The 21237-nt window shown below is 38.6% G+C and overlaps 1 protein-coding gene across 1 annotated transcript in view; it reads right to left on the reverse strand.

The window, feature by feature from the left end:
* The window catches only part of p115 (General vesicular transport factor p115), a 262239-nt gene extending 258387 nt beyond the window's left edge, over positions 1–3852 (reverse strand). Inside the window, exon 1 of the mRNA XM_090380276.1 lies at positions 3732–3852. Coding sequence (XP_090236402.1) covers positions 3732–3809 — 78 coding nt within the window. The 5' untranslated portion in view covers positions 3810–3852. The remainder of the gene's footprint in view (positions 1–3731) is intronic.
* Positions 3853–21237: the final 17385 nt, after the last annotated feature.

Below are 21237 nucleotides of genomic sequence, written 5' to 3' on the forward strand. Positions count from 1 at the left end.
ACCGGGCTAGCCGGGTGGGTAAAGCGCCTGCCTGGCAACCCAAAGGTCACGGGTTCGAATCCCGCCTCGGGCTTGGATCAAAGTACTGAAAAAACCTTGGGAGGTGCATTATGGCCACAGAAGCCGATGCGCCAATAACTACCAAAGGGAAAGAAAAAAAAAAAAAAATTTTGCCAACTGCTCTGGATAAGCAGCCAACCTTATTTAGGTTGGCTGCTTATCCATTTGACTGTTTTCACATATAATCTTGATTTTACCACCCACTAAATCAAGGTTAGGTATGAAATATCTGTTTCTTCTAGTTGGGATCTAGGCAGAGGCATATTTCTGCACAAGTGCAGAAATATGGTCTTTCCTGGATACGTGAAGTGCTCACTAACTGAGGACATTGTCAAAAGGGGAAGGGAATCCAAGAGTGATTATTACACTGTTTTTGGTGGTTATTTTTAGTAAAGTTGATAACACTAATTTCAATAAAATTAGGTGTTGAATATTTTGAAACAAAAATATCTGCCATTGCCTGCTAGGACCAGTAACATTGTAAAACCTTAAGGAATAAAACCATAAAGTTTTCCATTTTAAACTATTTCTTGGCCCCTACCCCAAAAAAAACTAACTGGTGAGATAAGGACCATCCGCCTGCTTTATTTTATAATAACATTGCAAAAAAGCCAGCATAACCTGCACTGTGGGTGACCCATATCTAAGGAGAGGGCTAAATAGTTTCATAAATATAGAAAACGAAACATCATAAAATATGGCTCTTAAGTATACTGAAATATAAAATAAGCGGTTCCACTTCGCACCCACTTTGGATGGTTATATGAGCAGTTTGGCTGAAGAGCCTTCAGTTTTCCACTGATGAGGATACATGTAGTACCAGTACTGCTTGGTTCAAGAATTCTGTTTATCTATACAGAGTTCGTTTTGACATTTGTGTTCAGGACCTTAAGTATTTGCACCAAGACAACTAATATCCTGATAAATTGGCCTATTTACAGGATGATAAAGTATACAACTTTTGTCAGCAACAAATTGAAAAAGCCCACAAAAGTTCTATCAGCTTAACAAAAAGTATTTCTTAATATTGGCCAAAAACAGCAATCAAACCCAGTAATTTTCACATGGTGCAACAGAACAACAATGTTGGATTAATTTTGGTAACTATTATTTTTAGCATGTCTACAAGCCTAGATTTACAACAATACACTTATCTATTAGATAATTCCACAACAAAATCTGCTAAAATCATGTGATAGGTCCATGACAGCCTATCCATTTTCTAGGAAACTTTTCATCCATATATAGCTGCACACTATGGGAAATAATGAGTGGCACCATCCTACATGTAAAAAAATACTTTCCATGAAGATGAGAGATAACATTTTGGCATAAAATTTATATGAAATGTGTGCAAAGAATGACACGTGCACACTAATTACAGATTGTATTATTCATATTAACATCGAATTACTGCTGCCTTCTAAAATATTTATTCAAATATAATATAGTATAACATTAAATCGAGTTTTGTGTCAGACAATGTTACAAAATCATTTTGTAGTTGGTTTTTTGTAATTAACCAAAAAAGAGTCATTTGACATTTTCTTGGTTTACTGGAAATGTACTTACAGCCTAATATAAGTGAAGTATTAGAGAGAGAGAGAGATACAGTTCTATGACATAATGCGCATTGTTATTTGTATAAAGTAAAACTAAAGTTATCGCAAAAAGAAAATGCAATTTTGTCGTTAACATTGTTTGACACTAAAACCTTGAAATACAACAGTACATTTAATAAACTTAGACATGTCTACAAAATGAAAAGATAAGCAGATGATAAAAATGATTAAGTTCCCTCGGATGTTTTTCTTTCAATAAAAATACCAAGAGAGCATTCAATTTGAACATGTGGACTTTCACTTACTCACTATGAACAAAATCACTTGTCAGGAAAACCAAAATTTAGTTGGAAAACTGGTGTTGGGACTTGCACAAATTTTTTTCAGTAAATTACATGCCTGTCAAAGCCATTCTACATTGAGGGCTTCGATTAATTTGAGTGTATAAATATTAGATAGCAGACTATGATTCTTTTTATGAAGGTTTTTGGAGGACAAACCACTCTAATATCATAAGACAATAAAATCACAACATAACACTGCTGTAATGACAAAGAATATCAATGCAACATACAGTGACATCTCTATCATCACTTCACTGTGGCCATTCCTTGAAATTTCATGCCACATCCCATGTGCATAATTAAAACATCAAGTAGTCAAATACATACCATGTGAGCAAGCTTGTTCCAATTTGTGGCATGGCTAACATGACGTTAAGAATTCTTCCAATGGAATTTAAACTGAACCTCTCCAAATTAGTGAGAAGCTTTTATGCTGGGGTGGAGGAGGAGGATTCAAATACTCTGTCCAAGAACACTGTTACTTAATCTAAAGTACTTCTTATAATAAAATAAAAATTCTTCCTTCTTTAAAGAATAACAGCTACTTTCTTAATTTTTCATTCCATTTAAATAAATTTAAGAAAAGATACTTGATACCTATATATATAGGTATCAAGGATCTGCTCAAAGCCCCTAAAGACCAATAGCCAAGCGGGAGAATGTTATTTACAATTTTCATTGTTTATTATCATATTTACAATTTCAGTGTTTATTATCATTTTATTGTTATTTTCATTGTTCATCATTTTATTTTTATTTCCATTTTCATTAATATAATTTTATATAGGCCTTCCACGCTAAAGCTAGTTTACTTTTACTAACTTGTTAGTTTGGTCCTTATACACCAAATTCCCTACAGATAGATACCATTAAATAAAATTGACTAATATATATATATATATATATATATATATATATATAATTATACATATATTTGAATAACGTTTAAAATAATTGGAAATGTAATATTTCATAATAAAAATAATAAAAAGGGGGGTTACAGCATACATCAGAGGCAGCAAAAAGCATATTCCTCTACATGATGCTAGAAATATAACCATACAAATAAATTAGAATAAGGATTAAAATAAAAATAATGCCAGAGTACTCTTGTTACCTTTTTTATTTTATTTTATTTGTTACCCTTTTCTTCCCTCCCTGCTTGGTTTGATTTAATTTCTACTTTTTTCGCTCTTGTCTTGCCATACTGCTGGCATTATTTTTATTTTAATCCTTTTTCTAATTTATTTGTATGGTTATATATATATATATATTGGATTGTTTTTATATACTAAACTTATGATTATTTTCATTTAATATCCTTTCTTAATGCTGTTTATATTAAAGTAATGTACAAAAATCTTTAAAATTTTTCTTTATGTTCATTTCATATTCAAATAAACTCCTCAAATTATTTCATTGCCGTATGGGTTGATGTCTCAAGTTCAATATACAATCTAAACTACAATACATATGAAGCAGAATAAATAATGCAGAATGAGTAGGCAAAAAACACGAACATTTATCAACAGGGAGAAATGGCAACTAACTCAATGAAGGAAAATCTTCAAAGAAACTGGACTCCACGTCACAAAACGAAGTTTAAAAAATGATCTGATAAAATGTCAAACGAGTGTACAGGAACACATCAAAACGCGGGAGGAAAATAGTTATGAAATGAGAGGAGAGGAGTAACAACTGACAACATAACCAGCTTCAGCATATTGTAAAACAGAGCCACACAAATACTAAAATATAAACATACTGTTTCTGCGCCTGTTACTTGATGTGGATCTTGTTGTGCTCCCAATACAGACTTCAAACCACTTTTAAAATACTCCATGATTTAACGGTACAGCGTGGCCACATACTACTCATGGTCTTTAACTCACTGATATATTTACGCCATCTATATACAACATCCGTAAACACTGGCAGAAAAACCCGGAAGTATTATTATCCCAATATCAGTTGACAAATACGGTATAATGGCAATAACCTAAGCATAATGCTGTTGAATAAGAAGTACAAGGAGTTATAAAAGTAGATTTAATAATTTAATTTTCTAACTTTTCGTTTGAGGTTTAGGAGTTCACTACTTCACTTGGCTACTTCATTTCATTTAGGAGTTCACTTGGATACTACGAAAACTACAAGCTTCTTAGTGGTCTGCTCACTCATCAAAGATTAATAAACTGATCCTGCTAATAATAATAACAATAAATAAGAGGCTCATTATTTTAATGATAAGCATTTACCTTGACAAAAATGTGCCGAAATCTTCAATATAATGCTTGCTTGCTTCCATAATAATAAATTAAAATTATTTCTAGTACTTTTTATAAAGCCAAAGATGCTAACATAGGCGTACGATGCAAGAGAGACAGCTTAAACCCCAGGGGCTCACATCTGGTGAGTATGGGCTTGGCACACCCAGGGTTCTGAGCTGGATATCATCATTCTTCTCTTTCTTGGTGATTTCCTTCCACTTTTGTTTTTTTCTCTCTCTCTCTCTCTCTCTCTCTCTCTCAGGGTAACTCGGTAATTTTTTTTTTTTTTTTGGCTGGTGCAGCATAAGCCTCAGGCTTCCTTGCACTATATATAGCTAATAATAATAATAAACAGCCAAAAAAAAAACAAAAAAACAAAAACCCACCCCACTCCCATTTCACCCATCCATTCACTCCAAAAGTTTTCCCGGTTCTTCCTTCAATTTATTTAAACTATCAACTTCCAAAATGACAGATGGAAATTTGTTCTATCAATCAACCACCCGCTGCTAAAGGTAAATATCCGCACATCTATTCCACACTATCCTTCCTCAATTTTAATTTATGTCCGTTCAGGTGTGGAATCTGAGCAAGAGAAAGAATCTCATCAGAATTGACCCTGCTCAACCCATTCAAGGCCTTATACACCTTGATCAGATCAAGTGACGTAACTTAGCCAATGCAGTGCATTGGAGTCCACGACCGAAAGGAGCCCTACTACCCACCTGCCTGAAACAGAAAAAATTTAATTGCGTAAAAATGTAAGTTTTTTAGTTATGTTTATGATAAAATTTACTATGTCTACGAACAATATTTGTTGATGGTATAGTGGTAGTGTTAGATGGATCGGAAAACTGCCAGCTTTGGGTGGGGGATTCACAGACTAAACGATTACCAGTGGCCACAGGGAGAGGCGAAAGTAATTCTTGTACTTCATCTATTAGAATGAGCAGCAGACTTGAAAGCAAGGTGCAGAGGAATTCCGGGACTGCTGGGAGGCAACATAGAACACGTAAATACGTACATGGGCTGTGTTAAGGTAACAAAGAGTAGGAACATGTGCATGTACACCAACGCTAGAAGTCTAGTTAATGAATTTGAAGTGGTGGTCTAGACACCAAAGTCAGATATTGTTGGAATATCAGAGACGTGGTGTCTCACAGATATAAGCAGTGCATAATGGGAATTTGGGGCGTACAATGTGTACAGAAAGGATAGACAAGACACGAATCGAGGAGGGGTTATGGTTAGTTAAGAAATATATAATCAAATGAAGTGCTTCCAATTCACTTTGGAGAACAATGCAATGTTGTGTCAGTGTGGTGTGATATAACTGTGAAACGGAAAATGAGAGTAGGTGTGTGATATAGGCCTAATGAATCTGATGAGTATAATGAGCAATTGTGCAGAGAAATAAAGTTGCCCAGTAAATCAGAATGTCTTATAATGGGGAATTTTAACTTTCAGATATTGATTGGAAATTGTGGGTTGGTCACTCGCACACTAGTAAGACTTTTGTGGATTTATTGGATGATTGTTTTCTAGAGAAACATGATCGAGGGGCAACCACAGCGAGTAATACTCTTGATCTCATTATCAGCAGTGATTATTCGTGCATTAGGAATTTTCAGATAAAGGAACCACTGGGTGACGGTCATCACAGTGTACTGATGTGAGTTTTACTTAAAGATGTAACTACATTCAAGGGTAAAATGAAGGGTTTTTGCTTTCGTAAAGTGGTCTAGCGCGTCTCAGACAGTTTTTAAATTCTATACAATGGGATCAACTGATGATGTCACCAAGGGTGAATTTTAAATGGGAAGCCTTCAGGGACTTAACTTGGACGCTAATAGGCTTTAGCATTACCATTACATGATGCAATATGATGATGCGAAATGATGCGGAATATGATGCAAAAAAGTAAGCTTATAGAGCAACATGCAAAAAAAAAAAAAAAAAACCCTTCCCATTTCACCCATCTGTCACTCCAAATGTTTGTCTAGTTCAGCCTTAAATTTATCTAAGCTATCAACTTCCACAACAACAGATGGAAGTCTGTTCCAGCAATCAACTACCCGCTGGCTAAAGGCAAATTTCTGCACATCTATTCTACAATTGTCTATCCTCAATTTGAATCTATGTTCCCTCAGTTCTTAAACTGAGCGAGCAGAAGTATCCAGTCAGCATTGAGCCTGCTCAAACCATTCGAGGTCTTATACACCTCGCAGGTGACTAGTCTCCATATGCTGCAACTTGCAGAACTTAAGCCATTCTTCGTAAGTGCACCCCCTTTGTTCCAATCACCAATATTGTTGCCCTTCTCTGTGTTTTGATGATGTGAATAATAGAAGAACTCTTTATTGCATACAAACGCACATGCCGTACACAATACCCTTCACGGCTAAAAGCCAGGGGCACAGTTCTGCATTGTGGGTTGCAGAACTGTGCGAAATGCATTTGTTACGTGGGATATACACTTGTGTTCAAAGAAAGAGCATCACCTAGGAATTTCACATTTCTAACTCTTTTTCGCGATGGTACGTAACATTAATGACTAGCACCAGAAAAATAGAAATATAAACAAAAGATATTTATTAATAAATAAATAAATATTTATTAATTAATAAAGTTAAGGCAAAGCTAAGTAATATTTCACAGGTGCTCTCAAAATGTTCCAAAATCAGCATTTGCAACCGTTAAACAACAGATTTGCTAAACATAAACACGAAAATTATGGCTGAAATGTTATCAGAAGCTCTCAGTTTGTCTTCAATTTTTCAATTTAAACGGAAAACAAAACGAAAAGTTCACCTGGTGCAAACTAATATTTACTTGAACCGTCTCTGGCCCTGACGACTGCAGCACACCGTCCAAGCATTGACAAGATCAATTTCTGAAGATAATCAACTGATAGTTCGTGGTTCCAAACACGAATTATGGTTTCCTGAAGTCACGAAGGGTCTTTGGTTTCTTTCTGGCAAGTGCAGATTCCACACGATGCCAACAGTTCTCTATAGGAATCAGGTCCAGACTGTTTCCTAGCCAGCTAAGAGTTGTAATGGACGGTCTTCCAACCATTTTTTCACTTGTAACAAATGTAATCACATTATTGTCGAACCTCGCATAAATGCAGCTAAAGTAACTACAGAAGTGCTTACTTACACTTATCGCAAAATGACAAGGAGCAGAGTCCTCCTAAAAGATGTAGTTACTTGGCAGGTTGAAATGGTCTCTAATGGTTGGCAGCAATTTGCATTCCAATATAGCCAGTTATCCGCATTTACGGAACCTTTTATAAATTGCAGTTGACCTACTTCGCGATACAAAATGCATCCCCTTTTATCATTTGACTGGTAGGGAATTTCACTGTAGACACCATACAGTCTGGATGGCATTCTTCACCACGTCTGGCGAATCGTTTGTCTCTCATCAGAGCTATGCAGGTTGAATTTCTTCTCATCCGTAAAAATAACTGACTTCCACTGATCGGGGTTCTATTTGACATGCTCATTACACCAAATTAATCGGATCATTTTAATTTTTTGTGTGAGGAGGGGTTTCTTCTTAGAATAACGGGCTACAAGCCCATTTTTGAAGAGGCATCTTCTGCACTTGCTACCAGTCCTGTGTGTGTTCTTCCGATTCTCTTTTCAGCTCAGACGAAGGAGCTTTACGGTTTTAAAGGCATAAGCGCTTCAAAATGCGGTTCTGTTTTGGCGTAGAGACTCGTTTGGGTCCGGTTTCTTTTTTTCCTATCAGCAGAACCGGCATTCTTGAGCTTGGAAAGAAATCTACTCACTGTCGACTGATTACAGTACATTCTGAAAGCAATATGACGGGAACAACATCTTTCCTCACGTAAAGCAACAATAGCACTCTTTCTTCGTGACGTCAACTGCACGTAACTCGCCATCCTCACACAAGCAAGGAATGAATGTAATTCTTGCAAAGTGTGCTTATATAGCTGAAAGTAACAGCTGATGCAATATTACGTCATCGCCTACGCGTGTCAATCTTATCTGATGCAATCTATAAGAAATATTGCCATTTAAGGCGGAAACACACTACTATCACTTCACGAGACTTGACTTGCATACACATCTAACATCAAATGTGGGGAGCTATATTTCCTATCTAGTTTATTGCTCGGAGACGCACTGTTGTCATTGGCTATATTCACAGGTTAACTCGTCGGGCTTCAAGGCCGAATCACATTTTCAGGAACTCAGATATTTCTGCTCGAACAGACCGTTAGGAGTGACCGCATGACAAGAGGGAAATGGAGGAAATGCTAATAGTAAAATAAATTACAAGTAAATAATCTGTTTTGGGCGCACAAGTAAGAATATCCGAAAACAAATAACAACAACACCAAGGGCGTTGCACCTGTGCCTATTCCGAAGCACCCTCCACCTGGACAAACCCCACCACTCGGCATATTCACCGCAATTGTCCGGTCACAGAGACGCTCACAAATGGCCAAAGGAGGAAAATAGACCAACAGTATTACAATTAACAAATTTAGAGGACGAACAAACCCCCGGGGTTTACATCTGGTGAGTATGGGCTTGGCACACCCAGTGTCCTGAGCTGGATATCATCATTCTTCTCTTTCTTGGTGATTCCTTTTTCTCTCTCTCACTTTTTGCAGTTGATTACAAAAAAAAAAAAAAAATTTGAAATTTTTTTTTTTTTTTTTTTTGCCTGGTGCAGCATAAGCCTCAGGCTTCCTTGCACCATATGGCTAATAATAATAATACTAATAATAATAAGTCGATCACTTTAATTTGTACAACTCATAAGAATTTCTTATAAGTTCAATTTTTAGCGTTGAGAAGTAGTTTTTTGTTGTTGTTAAATTTAATTTAAAAAATTTGTTTTGTATTTTGACATAATAACCTTATTCAAAATTAACCTTACACTACATCACTTTTCCTTAAACGTAACTAATTTTTCCTTAACGCTGATTGAATTCTGAATTGCGTATTTTGCCTATGAATGATATTCTTAATTAGATTGAAAAGAAAATTAAATTCTTCTTTATTCATCCGTAAGTAAAACGATTTTAAAACGATCTTAAAATGATTTTCATCTTTTTCTAAGTCCTGCAGCAAATGATGGAATTCGCTTTTCCTGTTCTCCTCCATTTTTGTCGTGTATCCATTGCGTACTCTCTTTTGTTTTCTCAGCTATAAGAAAAGCACATGCATTTTCTAAATTTTCTTCAAAATCTGAAGAAGAGGATGAGCTGTGGCAATTCATTTCGCTTCAGCCTCTTTGATGAAAGCTAAACTGAAACACATATACAACCTTACAGTAGGGTTGCTAGACGCACCCCATTTCGGGGTATAATACCCCTTTTTTGAAATTATAATAAATTTCCAAGATACCCCTTTTTTAAAATTTGAAATGGGGAATTTGAAAAAAAGTAGAAATCATAAAACACCCTGTTTAGATGATTATTTAGGAAGAAAGAATTAATTGTCGATAAAGTTGTTGTTGAACTACACCCTGAAAGACAAAAAATTACATTCTATCCTATTTACAAAGAGGGTTATAAAATATTTAAATTATGCTCACTTTGTAACCTTTTACATTCTACTTGACTTCTTTTTTATTTCATTGTAACCTTACATTGTAACAGGCAACAAACTCTTTTTTATTTAAAATTCCAAATATCAATATCGATTTGCTATATGAAGAATATGTTCTGTTGAAATCATTCCATAAAAATATTGAGACAAAAGACTTCAAAAATGCCACAGATATTTGGATAAAATATTTAAATGCATACGAAGTACGTAATGCAGAAAAAAATTATTAATTTTGTTTTTGCTTTGCCTCACTCAAGTGCAATGAGTTGAGCGAGTATTTAGCTTAATGTTTAGCGCATGGAAAAAGGATAGAAATAAATTAGACCTAAAGAATGTTGAAGGAGAACTGTTGGTAAAAACCAATCACAATATGTTACATGCAAAGAATTTTATTCATATGCAGTAAAAAATGAAAAACTCTTAAAGAAAATTTGCTCAAATGAAAAGTATTACTAGGTAAATACTTTCTTTTGATCAAATAAATCAGGTTTATGGTCCTTGAGGTTGTCACAGACATTCTCTCAGATATGCCAGACAAGCTGTACTTGCTATCTGAGAGTCTAAAACGCTGATGGAACTGATATTCGGGTGACACTCAAGTCAAGTGGACCCAATTTCGGCGAAGTCCGGACGGTCTGTGACAGCCAAATCCTCTGCTTGCACCTTCACGATGGTGGGACTGTTAGTAATCCTGGGTATAACCTCCATGCGCAAGTACATGGTGGGTGACCACCCAGGTGTGAACCAACGTAAGCAGGGGTGGAGGAACGCCGCCCCTCTATGTTACCAGGCAGTACTAGGTGGTAGATGACTCTCATCAACCGGTGAAATACCACCACTTTGCTTATTGGAGGCTTGAAATGGTGGAACCCATGTTTAGTCTCTAGAGCTAAGTTCCGGTCATCCTTTCCCTATCTCTTCCATCATGCAGTATGATTGATGACTTTTGAGGTTATGATGAATGTCGTGGCGAGATCCAATATTCCTTACATTTCGAGGGTACAGCTCTAAAACGGTGTTCGCAGGCCGGCCGCTAGTTAGTACACCGGACTGAACCTATTGGTAACTCTCTAGGAAGCTTCCGGATCAGCTAGTGTATAATCTTGCTGCCTCTACTCTGCCAGATGGTGACTGGAGGGAGTCCGAGTAGTGTGTATGCGGGGAGCATTGTCGAGGCCACGTTATGTCAAGGATCTGGGTATATTCTTACCACATGTACGCCATATCCAAAAATTTCATTACTTCATACAGCATGTCCCACCTACTTTTTCTTACTATTGAGTACACCATGAATTGTCAAACTAATAGAGCAAGCTTATCTGCGAAAAGATCTAAACCTTCCAAGGACTTCCTAATTCATTTCACAAATATACGTGGTCTCAATTCTAATCTCAACGATGTACATTTCCACTTTCAGTCTGCCAAACCCCATGTACTTTTTCTGACAGAATCTCAGATATCGGTTGATTCATCTACTGCTCATCTCAGATGCCCAAATTATTCGCTGTATGATTCCTTTCGCCTCAAAGGTGGCACTTGTGCATATGTCCGTTCTGATATTCCCTGTCAGAGACTTGGCAATTTGGAATCTCCTCTCTTTGATCTTCTCTGGCTTAAAATCTCTCTCCCTCATTGTGTCAAATTCATCTGTTGTCTCTACCGTTCTCCCAACTCCACTAATCACTTGGAGCTCTTTGACTTCCTCTCTTTGCAACTTGACTTTCTTCAGTCCAACTTTCCTAACAGTGAAGTAATTTTCCTTGGTGATTTTAATGTTCACAACTCCAGCTGGCTTCCGATTTCTAGTCACACCGACCCAGCAGGTCGAGATGCTGAGGCTTTTGCAATTACTAATGACCTTGCACAGATTGTTCATTTACCTACAAGAATACCGGACAATCCTAATCATACAGCCAATACGCTTGATCTTTTTCTCACAAACAATCCTTCTAGGTACACGGTCGAAGTGAGAGGTCCTTTAGGCACTTCAGATCACAACTTGGTGATTGTCTCTTCTCCAATGGAACCTTTATCTCATGGCTATTCCCAACCACGTGTTGTTTGGCATTACAAGAATGCAAAATGGGATGACCTGCGAGACTTCTTTTCTTCTTTTCCTTGGTCGGATTACTGTTTCAAAACTTCTTATGTCAACGTTTGCTCAGATCGTGTCAGTGAAATTATTCTTGCAGGAATGGAATCCTTTATCCCACACTCCACTTTAAAATCTCGTCCTTTATCTAAACCTTGGTTTTCCAATAAATGTGCTAAGGCTGTCCAAGAGAAGAATGTTGCATATCGTAATTGGCTTGTTTCTAATTCTTCAGTTTCATTTTCTGCCTACAGCAAAGCTCGCAACAGTTGTAAAGCAGTTATTAACCAGTCCAAACTAGAGTTTGAACAGGCTAAGAGTAGAAAACTTGCTTCTTGCCCTAATGGTAGCCGAGCATTCTGGTCTCTTGCCAAAGCTATTGGCCACAACTTTTGCCCATCTTTGCTCCCACCTCTGTCCAAACCAGATGGTTCTGTTGCCACTTCAGCCAAGGATAAAGCTGACCTGCTAGCATCCCATTTTTCTTCCAGCTCATGTATTAATGATCTTGGTAAAACACCTCCCACCATTCCCAACACGCTCCATTCAATGCCTCCTGTGGTCTTCCGTCAAAAGGATATCAGAAGGATTTTGATGCATCTTGATGCTAAGATAGCTCCAAGGCCTGATGGTATTTCTCCACTTGTTCTCAAAACCTGTGCTCCTGAACTTACTCCTATTCTTTGCCGCCTTTTTTCACTTTCTTATTCCAAAGGTGTTTTTCCTTCTGCTTGGAAATTTGCTCATATCCAGCCAGTTCCTAAAAAGGGTGACAAATCCCTGCCATCCAATTATCGTCCCATTGCAATTACTTCTACTCTTTCTAAAGTAATGGAGAAATCAATTAACAGCCAACTCTTAAACTACCTAGAAACCTTCCGTCTGATCAACGATCACCAGTATGGATTCCGTGAGTGTCGATCCACTGGAGATATTCTGGCTTATGTTACCCATTTATGGACTAATTCAATGGGAAGGTTCGGTGAAACACAAGTAGTTGCTCTTGACATCTCAAAGGCTTTTGATCGTGTTTGGCATAAAGGTCTTCTAAACAAGCTTCCATCTTATGGTTTGCCAACTGTTTTTAGTAATTGGTTATCCAGTTTTCTCTCTGATCGCTCACTGAGGGTGATGGTAGATGGCTCTCTGTCTTCTAACTTCTCCACTAATGCCGGTGTCCCCCAAGGTTCAGTTCTTTCCCCCACTCTTTTCCTCTTGTATATCAATGACCTTCTTCCATTGACTAGAAATCCTATCCATAGTTTTGCCGATGATAGCAAATTGCATTCAACTTTTCATTTTGAGAAACCTTGTCCTGCTCAATCAGCTTCAACTTCTCGAAAATCTGCTACCAATTCCTTAAATGCCGATCTTCAGGTAATTCTCCAGTGGGGCAAAGACAACTTAGTTGATTTCAACCCTTCTAAAACTGAGTCTTGTCTTATATCTCGCAAAAAGGATTCTTCTACTCCTATGCTTATCTTTAGTGACACTCCAATTTCTAGGCAAAATGATATATCTCTTTTGGGGATTACCCTGACTTTTAATCTCTCTTGGCACAAGCACATTACAAATATTGCTTCCTCTGCATCTAAAAAACTTGGTTTTCTCTTTCGCTCTCGGCGTTACTTTTCTTCCAAACAGCTTCTCACTCTGTATAAATCGCAAATCCGCCCTGCCATGGAATATTGTTCCCACATCTGGGGTGGTGCCCCCAAAACCTCTCTCCGGCTTCTTGATTCCATTCAGAAGAGGGCAGTTAGGTTAATTAATGATTCATCTCTAACAGAGTCTCTCCACTCGCTTTCTCATAGACGCACTGTTTCTGCTACATGCCTCTTCTACAGATACTTCCATGGGCACTGTTCTTCTGAATTGGCTTCTAAAATTCCTGCTCTCTCTTTCAAAACAGTCCGAACACGTGCCGCCACCAGCCAACATCCATTTACTGTCCAACTTCAAACCCACGGAACCAACTTTTCATCTTCCTCATTTATTCATTCAACTGCCGTTTTCTGGAACAACCTTCCTTCATACGTATTTCCTGAAAATTACAATCTACAGAAGTTCAAATCCAATGTCAACAAATATCTTCTTTCGTCTTCTTAACCTCAAACCCAAGCACGGTACTAAGTACTATAGGTTCTAATACCTCTCGTGTTTGGGGTTCTCATAAAATAAAAAAAAAAAAACAATTATGAAAAACATTTGACGTTAATATTTATAAAAGTTTCCTTTAGTATTTGTAACTCTTGCAATAAAATATTCCGAATTTAAGCCCAGGCTATATAATTCGGTTAATTTTATAAAGGTTTGTCTAATTTTGCATTCCATGAACTTGTAAAAATGAACAAAATATAGAAATAAAATATTTCTTATTAAAATTATTCGTCTTTTTAAAGATATAATGCGAGTACCCCAAAACGAGGAACGAATACCCCAAACATAAGCATGCGTTCCCCGAGATCAAATTTTTAATCTGGTCACCGTACTTTACAGTGAAGCTTCTTCTACAACCGACTTCACAGTTTATGCTAAACAGTGCCATGACGAGAGTCCCGTGACTTGTGATCTTATAATTATCAGTCATATGGTGCAAGGAAGTCTGAGGCTTTTGTGCACAAGGCAAAAAAAAAAACAAAAAAACAAAAAACAAAATTCTGAGTTACCCTGAGAGAGAGAGAGAGAGGGAATCACCAAGAAGAAGAAGAAGAAGAATGATGATATGCAGCTCAGGACCCTGGGTGTGCCAAGCTCATACTCACCTGATGTGTGTTTCTGCCTTAAATATCATCAGCAGGATCACGGCTCATACAGCTAGTAGCATGGGAATTAAGGCAGAAACACACTACTTTCACCTCACTGGACTCACGTCATTTCTCTGTTAAGTGTAAACTATGAAGCCGATCGTAGGAGACGCATTGCTATAACGTTATTATTATTATTAGCCATATGGTGCAAGGAAGCCTGAATCTTTTGTTGCACCAGCCAAAAAAAAAAAAAAAAAAATTCTGAATTACCCCGAGAGAGAGAACAAGAGTCAGAAGTAGAAGAGAATGACCAAGAAAGAAAAGAATGATGATATCCAGCTCAGGACCCTCGGTGTGCTAAGCCCATACTCACCAGACGTGACCTGCTATATATGTGTTGTTCTCTTTGGGGAAAGCTGAAGCGAAATGAATTGTCACTGGTCATCTCTTCTTCGGATTTTGAAGAAGATTTAGAAAATGCATGTGCTTTTCTTATAGCCGAGAAAACAAGAAGAGAGTAAGCAATGAATACACGACATTGACCCCAGAGGCTCACATCTGCTGAGTATGGGCTTGGCAAACCCATGGTCCTGAGCTGGATATCATCATTGTTCTCTTTCTTGTTTTCTTGGTGATTCCCTTCTACTCTCTCTCTCTCTCTCTCTCTCTCTCTCTCTCTCTCTCTCTCTCTCTCTCTCTCTCTCTCTCTCTCTGTGTGGGTCCTCTGTTGTTTTGTATATTTATCAATGATATTCATGAAGGTATGTCAGGCTTAATGTCGAAGTTTGCATATGATACAAAGGTTGGAAGGGTTGATAATGACAGTAATGGCAGTGTGCTACTGCTACAGAAACTAGATAATTTGGGCAGATGGGCTAAGAAGTGGCAACTGAAGTTTAACCTTGACAAATGCAAAGTACTGTATATGGGTAGAAGCAACCCCAGAGAAACGTACCAACGGTGGGGTACTACACTTAAGGTGGTAGAAAATGTAAAAGACCTGGAAGTAATTGTGCAGTCAGATATGAAGTTTTCTGAGCAATGCAGACAGGCGGCCAGGGCAGGTCATGGGGTTTTGTCAATGATATATAGGAATTTTGCTAGCAGGGAAAAGGAGGTGATTGTCCCTCTGTATAAGGCAATGGTCAGGCCATTAATAAAAACTGCCTTGAGTACTGCGTACAGGTCTGGAGGCCTAATTTTAGGAAGGATGTAGATTTGCTTGAGCGTGTACAGAGAAGGGCAACAAGATTGGCTAGGGGAATGAAGAGATCCTCTTAACAAGAGAGGCTTAAGTTCTGTAAATTGCAGTGGCTAGAGACTAGGCACCTGCGCGGTGACTGGTTCAAAATAAATTTCGTTAACAAAGATTGAGGTATATAAGGCCTTGAATGGGTTGAGTATGCAGAATTCTGATGGGATCCTTCCACTTGTTCAGATTACGAATATATGGGGGCATAAATTCAAATTAAGAAAAGACAGATGTAGAATAGATGTGCGGAAATTTGCCTTTAGAGCGCATACACTTGTTTTCTTGCATCACATGCCACTACTACTTCTCTCTCTCTCTCTCTCTCTCTCTCTCTCTCTCTCTCTCTCTCTCTCTCTCTCTCTCTCTCTCTCTCTCTCTCTCTCTCTCTCTCTCTCTCTCTCTCAGGGTAACTCGCGAATTTGTTTTTTTCCTGGTCCAGCATAAACCTCAGGCTTCCTTCCACCATATAGCTAAAAACAAGAGTCGCCACCACCACCAGAAGTCAGCAGTGAAGAGAATACCAGTATCTCGGAAAGAGCATTAGCATTAGTAGAGGCATATGATGCAAGAAAGCAAGCTTATGCAGCATCAGCCAAAAAAAAAGAAAAAAACCACTTCCACTTCACCCCTCCGTTCGTTTGAAATCCCTTCCTCCCAAAGAGGGAGAGAGGGGACCTGATAGACCTAACAGAAAACAGCGATAGATAACCTGAAGGATTACTTCGAGAACAATGCAACACCACTCCACCAGGCCATAAGGAAGATATATGTGTTATACCCCAATCAAGCTTAGCGAGGAAATCTCTCCCGCCCAAACGGTACAAGAAATGAAGATAGAATGATGGGCAAAGATGACACTCCATGGCAGACACTACAATGACCTCCATCAAGATCACATCGATAACATTTCTTCCAATGCATGGCTCACAAGCTGGACACTCTTCCCCGAGACTGAAGGATTCTTGCTGGCCATCCAAGACCAGGTAATCAACACCAGAAACTATAGAAAATACATCGCAAAGGAGCCCGGAAGGTCAGATGACACAGCGGGGTGAAACGTGCTCATCCAGGCTGAGTACTCTCATAGACACGACCAGGTAGCCAGGATAATACATCAGAAGCTAGCAAGGAAATACCAGTTTAGCAGAGAAAGTGTACCATACTACAAGTGTACTTGTACGAAATACTGGTATTTCGTACAAGTAGGAATCCCAGGCAGTACTAAAGACCAGAATCCACAAGCTGTACTGGGATCGCGCCATAATAACAGATCACACCATCCCGCACAACAGACCGGACATAACCGTTGTGAACAAGATGGAAAAGGCTACCTACCTGATTGACATAGCGGTCCCCAACACTACCAATGTCCAGAAAACCCATGAGGAAAAAATTAGGAAGTACAGGAATCTGAGACATGAGATCAAGGAGATGTGGCATATGGAAGAAGTATCAACCATCCCAATCATCGTGTCAACCACCGGTATCGTACCAAAGACTCTACATAGCAGCCTAGCAGCAATAGGTCTCCCAGAGAACACCTGCAAGGAACTCCAGAAAGTCGCAATCCTGAACACCTACAGGATAGTCAGAGATTTCCTCGACCGACAGTAACACAAGACATTACAACCACCCTGTGTACTTGGTAGCAGTATCCGTCACAGAGTGGAATCCCCCAATCAGGGAGAAATAATATAAGAGCAACAACAACAACAATAATAATAATAATAATAAAATATTTTATGTTCTTTGACTTGAAAAGTAAAGTAACACTAAAAATAATTTCAATAGAAACTTTTAACTTATTTAATATACAATAAAAAGGTATATAAAATATAAAAAATATTACCCGTTTTCTTCGTGTATTATTATTATTAGAAATTTTTATCACTACTTTAGAAAATATTTACACTGAAAATAAAGCCCCTAGCCATGGCCGTTTTGGCCGTAGCGTTAACGCGGCCATGTTGCCAACATAACACTGCCCACAAACTTAATTTGATCGCATATACACTGAGTGATCACTGAATTATAAACACCGCTATGAAAACTGAATGCGACCCGTTCACCACGTGCGGTACGATCGTGCGACCCGTTCACCACGTGCGGTACGATCGTGCGGAGTTAGTCGACCTACTTAGCATAGATAAGGTGTCAGTGGTTCAGTAGGTAGTAAAATTCTGAGTGTGACGGATAAGTGGAAGGATTTATAGGACTTTGATGATAAAGGACAGATTGTGGGTGCTCGACGAGCTGGTGCCTCGATTTCCCAAACGGCTGAACTGGTGGGGTGTTCGAGAGCCGCCGTAGTTAAGGTGTACCAGGACTGGCGTCAAAATGGTTAAACAACGACCCCACGGGAAAACTGGAAAGTTCACTAAAGGTTGATGTTAGAGGTGAGCGCCGAGTCCGACGACTCGTACAGGTGCAGCACTATTGAAAAGTTGTCTACCCAATACAACATGAGCTAACCCACTGGGAACAATATCTAGCATGACCATACGTCGCACGCTCGCACATATAGGCCATACCATATCCTCTGCATCCTCTCTGCATCTACGGCATCTTCTGCCGTAGATGCAGAGGATGCAGAGAGGATGCATCTACGGCATCCTCTGCTGACCAAGGTTCATCGGCCTAAAAGACTCGCCTGGTGCAAAGAGCATGCAAGTTGGACGTTAGAAGACTGGAAAGTGTGCTGGTCGGATTAGTCACGTTATTTACTGTGGATGGTTGTGTACGGATTTGGCTTCAACAGCATGAGGCTCTTGATCCATCATGCGTGGTATCAAAAATGCAGGCCGGTGGAGGCGGTTGTATGATGTGGGGCATGTTGCACTGGCAGGGACTTCGACTCCTGGTGCATGTGGAACAACTTATCAGTGGTCTCAGCTATCGTAAACTGTTTGCTGACTGTGTACAGCCCGTTATGTTACACTTTTTTCCAGAATGGCGATGGTTTCTTCCAAGATGACAATGCGCTGAGCCATCCAGCACTTGTTGTGCAGGAATGGTTTTGAGGAACACAGTTCTGACTTCCAGCATATCGATTGGCCTCCAAATTCTCCCAATATCAATCCCATAGTCTATTTGTGGGACCCTATGGAAAGGCATATCAGGCGTCTGGATACACCAATCGCCTTCATACCTGCATTGCTGACCGCGTTACACACAGCTTGGTTGGCCATACCTCCCAAACTCTTCCGACATCTTGTTAAATCAATGCCATGTCAGATATCATAGTTTCTGCCATTGATTACCTGGTCTTGAATGGCTAATGCCAGGATATACAGACCAATGTTCGTATTGGCAAACCTTTTGAAAGGCTCCTCTCTCCAAGAATACAAAAAACATTACAGGATAACCATCTATGTTCAGCAGTTCTATTAAGCAGTTCGGGTTTAAAAAAGGTTCTTCAACAGAAGATGCCATTCTCACCCTCAAGAACTATGTGGAAAACTCCCAAGCTAAGTACGTGTTGGCAGTGTTTATTGACTTTGAGGGGACTTTTGACATGGTATGGTGGGAGAGTGCCCTTGTGTCACTGCGCTTGGGAAGACGTGACAACTATACTAATAGAATCATTAGATCCTACTTCCAGGACAGATCCATTAGAATTTGTGCAAAACACCTAGTGTATTCAGCTAACATTTCCAGAGGATGCCCTCAGGGGTCGGTACTGGGGCTTCTCCTCTGAAACGCAGTTTAAGATCAGTGGATGACAAAATACCACGATGAGGCTATGAAAATCGCCTACGCTGACGACTTAGTAATTGTTGTTGAGGGCCGTTCGAGGAGTATACTCAAGGAAAAAATACAAATTATATTAAATGATCTATTTGTATGGACCAAATTTAACAAACTAAAAATATCGCCAACAAAGACGAACTGTATGAACTTAAAAGCTCATTTTAACTATAATGGACCTCCTAAGATCTTAATAGACAACTCTCAAATCCCATATGTATTCCAAAACAAATATTTAGACATCCTAATCGATGATAAATTAAGCTTTTTGCCACATGTATGTAAACTTACAGATAAAATAAGGAATTTTACTGCCTCATTAATAAGAATATCAATGAAGGAGTGGGGACTTAGTTAAAGGATCATGTTTTTATATTATAAAACAATATTATTATTATTATTATCATTATTATTAGCCATATGGTACAAGGAAGCCTGAGGCTTATGCTGCACCGGCCAAAAAAAAAAAAAAAAAATTCCCTATTATCCTGAGAGACAGAGAGAGAAGTAGAAAGGAATCACCAAGAAAGAGAAGAATGATGATATCCAGCTTAGGACCCTGGGTGTCCCAAGCCCATACTCACCAGATGTGAGCCCCTTCTGCCAATAATCTCATATGCAGCAACCATTTGGTATCAGAGTCATAACGGTTAACATGAAAATGACACTTATTTCTCTTGAAAGATCCATGTTATTATCTGTTTTAAGTTCACATATAGAACTGTATTAAACAACACATTACAAGTCTTAGCTGGAACCGTTCCCCTGGATCTGTATATCGTATTATTATTATTATTAGCCATGTGCTGAAAGGAAGCCTGAGGCTTATGCTGCACCAGCCAAAAAAAAAAAAATTCAAGGGGATGAGAGGTCGGCTTTAATTAGATTTGATTTGTTTCTCAGCTGGTTGGAAGTCGCAGAGCGGATGCTTGGATATAACTCTAATGAGAGAATATACAGGGACCCTCAGGTGTTAACAGGATTCTCTAAAGGATGTTGATTGGTTCAGGGATGTGATACCTGAAATTAAAAACTAAGGAACTAGATGGAAACATAGTTTACAAGCATAACGTCTTCTGAAACTTATGAAGTTATACCTTGTGTGGTCTTAAGTGGTATCTAGATTTGTGACGATATAGATATGAATTACCGCATACATACACTTGAAAACTACACGAACTTAATGAAATGTGTTTATCACAAGGAGAACTTTTGTAAGTGAAAATACTTCATTTGCTTACCTATGGACTGTCATTGGAATTCCAAATCATACACAAGTTAGGATTCTCGGGAAAAAGAGAATAATCAGAAGTCTTCAGCAACTAGAAGAGAACCACCTGAATAAGAGTTTTTTAAGACTTATGCTGGCACAGAACGGAGAAGACTACTGGGACTTACTTCTTTCTTGAATGAAATCAAACTGTCTTTGCCCATCTTTCAAGCTTAGTTTGTGCCGTCTGGCTAGAAGGGGGACTCCTCGCTTAGGTTGAGTACGATATGCAACTTGTCTACTTTCTAATGGCCTGGTAGAGTGTGCTGCTGCATTTTTCTGCAAGTAATCCTTCA

The sequence above is a fragment of the Mastigoproctus giganteus genome, chromosome 8, assembly GCF_048544385.1.
Source record: "Mastigoproctus giganteus isolate SK-2022 chromosome 8, ASM4854438v1, whole genome shotgun sequence".
NCBI lineage: Eukaryota > Metazoa > Arthropoda > Arachnida > Uropygi > Thelyphonidae > Mastigoproctus > Mastigoproctus giganteus.